This window comes from Silene latifolia, unplaced genomic scaffold, assembly GCF_048544455.1.
Source record: "Silene latifolia isolate original U9 population unplaced genomic scaffold, ASM4854445v1 scaffold_32.2, whole genome shotgun sequence".
NCBI lineage: Eukaryota > Viridiplantae > Streptophyta > Magnoliopsida > Caryophyllales > Caryophyllaceae > Silene > Silene latifolia.
The window spans coordinates 17616-22015 of record NW_027413253.1 but is presented as its reverse complement, the minus strand read 5'-3'; the positions used below and the strand labels follow the sequence as shown (position 1 = coordinate 22015).

The 4400-nt window shown below is 33.9% G+C and overlaps 1 protein-coding gene across 1 annotated transcript; it reads left to right on the top strand.

Annotated features, from left to right (window-relative positions):
- LOC141639276 (uncharacterized) lies at positions 1 to 3561 on the top strand. Its single transcript, XM_074448430.1, has 2 exons — positions 1 to 88; positions 3038 to 3561. Exons 1-2 carry the CDS (start codon positions 1 to 3, stop codon positions 3559 to 3561), a joined length of 612 nt encoding a protein of 203 aa, XP_074304531.1.
- Positions 3562 to 4400: the final 839 nt, after the last annotated feature.

The following is a 4400-nucleotide window of genomic DNA, read 5'->3' as shown; positions in this document are numbered from 1 at the left end:
ATGGGTGGATTATTTTCATCAAAACCAAATTGCAGTGACAGAATCAACAACAATGGTAAAGCTTCTTCAAATTCCAACACCGGCTCTGGTGAGTTTACTTCTAAGTTCTAACCTATGTTATTTAGACCGGTTTTAAGTATCGGATAGTGTCACATACGATTATTTTCTACGAAGTATTAAGTTATTTTTTTTTTCTGGTTTAAAATGAAGTTTTGAAGTATCGTGTTATGTCGGATACAAAATATTTATTTACAATGTCATAATATGGGTCATTCTTATTATTTTCGCAAATTTATAAGTGATTTCAGATCAATTTGTCGTTTCTTATCTGCACAATTTATGTTACGTTGACAACATTGTTGTTAAATCATGTAAATGGGTTTACACCACACATATAGATAGCAACGAGAGACGGATAAGTGCAAAAGAAATTTCACCTGAAAATCAATTGGCAGGAGTTGCCCCTTTATTTGTCCTCTCTCCGCCCAATCGTTTGTTTACTTATTTCATTTATGGGTGTCTGAGTCATTTATTTACCTTTCTATATTTCATGGCCGACAATGTGGACACTCATATAGTCATGTAGGTAAACCGAATCAATTCCGACAATTGTGAATGTTAATTAGATTCATTTTAGATTGTATATTTGTTTTAATATATTATATATAGTATTTTTCTAAATCTTTGACTCCAACCTGGAGAATAAATCAACAAAGTTTCGGTTATAAGATTTTTCATCTCTATGATAAGTCAACTAAACTCTTACGAATGTAAAAACAGAACTTCGTAGGGTCTATTATACTGTCTTCAGTATTGAAGCAACCTGTTCCTCAGTTCTTGAATCATCTCACTACTACAGATACAACCTATAACAACGGTCAAAAACCGTTGTTATATAAAAAAGCGGACGTTGTTAAAGCGTCCGTTGTAAAAGGTTTTAACAACGGTTGGTTTTCTTAAGGAAACCGTTGTGAAAAATATTAACAACGGTTTTAAGTATAAAAACCCGTTGTGGAAAGTGTGACTCAATTTTGGGGGGGAAAGTTATAACAACGGGTTGTTTGTAAATAACCGTTGTTGTTTGTTCTTAAAAAATAAAAAAAAAAAATTAAATATTACTAGCTATAAATATTAAAGCATCCTTTACTAACATATTAAAGCATCCTTTACTAACATTCATTAATTGAAACAACATGGCAATGAACCCTAATTTTATCAACAACGAAGAATGGCTTACACAAACGATTGAAGATGATGGGAAGGTTCTCGCCGGGCTTCCCGCCGATCAACACCCATTAATCAAAGCATCCCTTGAACATCAACGAAATTATTGGATTAAGAGGCGTGAAGCAGTCCGGCTTGTCAACAAAGCCTCATCATCATCATCATCATCATCTTCATACCCTCGTCGGCTCACATTTACTCGCAACTTGGTCAGCGAGAGATATGTTGAGTTGTACTCTTCCAACCTTATCTCCACATGCAAGTCGTGTCCTTGCATATATTCAATCTGTTATTGCAAAATATGAAGCCAATGACCCGAATTTAGCGGTATACCGAGTGGCGTGATTGGTGGCAGGTTGAGAAGCGCTTTTTACGCTTAACCGGGGTTGTTCCGGCTTATTAATTATACATCTTTTGATTTCGATAATTCTTTGTAATGTATTTGGTTTAAAATTAAATGAAATGATCATTTTGAAAGTGTTGAGTTATGCTTGTTTGATTTGCTTCCATTTTTTCAACTCCATAGATCCATCAGTCATCATCAAGATCTGATTATGGCACAACTTCCTAACATATATGGCACAACTTCCTAACATATATATTAATTAAAAAACAACTCAACCCACACATTAGTATAAATACATTGCATTATCTCAACTAACATGCATTTCCATTATCTCAATATATTCTCCAAACCCTAACTCGCTAAAACATGCTCGATCCGTCTTCAAGGACGCCAAAGAAGATGGAAATGAAATAATTAGAAACACATACATGGAAATGAAATAATTAGCAGATCTTTGAACGGAACCTAATGGTCGATAAAAACACATACATTGAAATGAAATAATTAGAACAATAAAATAATGACGATGAAACAAACCTGATAATTACTGAACGTACGTAAAGAGACGATGAAATCAACAGTGACGGCGAGAAGATAAAGCGGCGATGAGAAAGAGAGAAAGAGACGATGAGAAAGTGTGTGTTTTGTGTTTGTGTTTGGCTCTTCTTTGGGTTTGTGTTTGTGTATTAAGGTTTGTGTTTTGTGGTTGCAGCAGACTTGTGTTTGTGTGGTTTATAGTATGGAAGGTATTGACAACGGTTATTAAACAACAACCGTTGTGAAATATGTTTTAACAACGGTTATAAAAAACACCCGTTGTTAAATAAGTTTTAACAACGGGTTTCAAAAATAACCGTTGTGATTACTTTTCACTAACTTTGCGCCAATTTTGCGCCAAATTATTAACAACGGTTGTTCATGTGTGACCCGTTGTTAAAACGAATAACAACGGTTTTTATAACCATACCCGTTGTAATTGATTTTAGTAAAATTCGCGCCATACATTCTACAACGTCTATTGTGATTTTCGTGAATATTCGTTGTTAAAGGGGCGTTGTAGTTGCCTGGATTTGTAGTAGTGTCTTGAGACGAGTCTACTCATTAATCTTCAGTGCTCCGGAAATAACTGTCCGGCTATTGTTTTACATACGTCTGTTCATCCCCAAAATCCATAGAACAATCATTCTAGCAATGAGTGGGACTATTCTTCCTACATGTGCTTATTTTGTTCGATCAAATTTTTTTTGACATAATTCTGATCTGAACATTGTAGAAATGGATACGATTTTTTACTTTATCTTCTTAGTATTCTTTAGACGTTTGATACATTACACTCCTTTCTTAGTAAGGTGAAATAGTCGTCTAGAAAGAAGCATTCATAGAATGTGCTTGAGGAAGTCAGTCTCCCTATTTTATCCATCTTATTTCATATATCCAACTACTGCATTTGCTAATTTTTACTTTCAGGGTCCCTGAAAAGTAGGAGGGTGAACAGCAAGTCGAAGGGCCTTGCTAGCTATTTGCCACTGTATAAAGCTGTATTTGAAGGGGAATGGAAAGAAGCAAGAACATTCCTCGACAAAAATCCAGACGCTTTTACTATGAAGATTACAATTGTCTCCGAAACAGCACTCCACATAGCTGTTGGTACTGGAAAATACATAACACCCTTTGTCGAAAAGATGGTTAGGAAAATGTCACCTGAAGAACTGACCCTTACAGACCGAAATGGTGACAGTGTCCTATTTGTGGCCGCAATGGTGGGTAATCTTGATGCTACTAAGCTTTTGGTGCACAAGAATCCTAACCTGCCCAATATATCTAACAAATCAAACCTACCAATACATAAGGCTGCTCAATACGGACAGAAAACTATGATTTTATATTTACTCAATGTCACCAGATTCGATGTAGAGAATACTTCGTTTTTAGGCGAATCTGGTGTTAAACTTCTTGTCCATGTTATTCTTGCAGAATTTTTTGGTGAATAAAAACATTCATAGTTATTGATTCTATTACTGTTGTCTTAGCAATAGAATAAGTAATCTTTTTTGCTTTATCCTTTCTACCAGTTGATTTTGGATATATAATCGAACCACGTGTTATAGTCGTTCTTCACTGTATTCAAGTCGTAATGCATATGTATTTTCTTGTTGATCAATTGTGTTCTGTACCATCATATATTAATCACTCTATTTTTTCCGAATTCCTTTTGCAGATATAACCCTTGAGTTGGTGTTATGCAAGTCCGAGCACATTGTGCTATGAGGACAAAAGCTCTCGTAAGAAAAAAAATTAATCAATACATATATTGCCATATTATATATCGTCAAAGTATATTTGTGTTATGTATATGTCCACAATATATTAAACTTTTGCTACAGATTATTAGTATTTTGTCAAGTATATTGTTATATTTATTAGTATTTTGCCACGAATATTGTTATATTTATTAGTATTTTGCCACGAATATTGTTATTGTTGTCTTGGATATTTTTTATTCTATTTTATTACAGTTCATTCTTTTTACCTATTATTGTATATAACACAAACCCAATGTGTGACTATTCATTAAAATTCGACGATGTCAACAATATGATTGGGTCAATATCATCCTTGTCAAAATAATATAAATGTACAACCATCATTTTACTTAGTACTCCGTAATTCTTTAATTCTACGGCTTCATTACCCAGTACCAAAATAAACACTCATTAGATATAATGCAACTCAAATTTTGAATTTTGTAAAACTTATAAGAATCATAAGCTAGACAATATCAGTTGAGATTATCTGTCCCTTCTCATGTCCCACCATCTTAAGATATTGA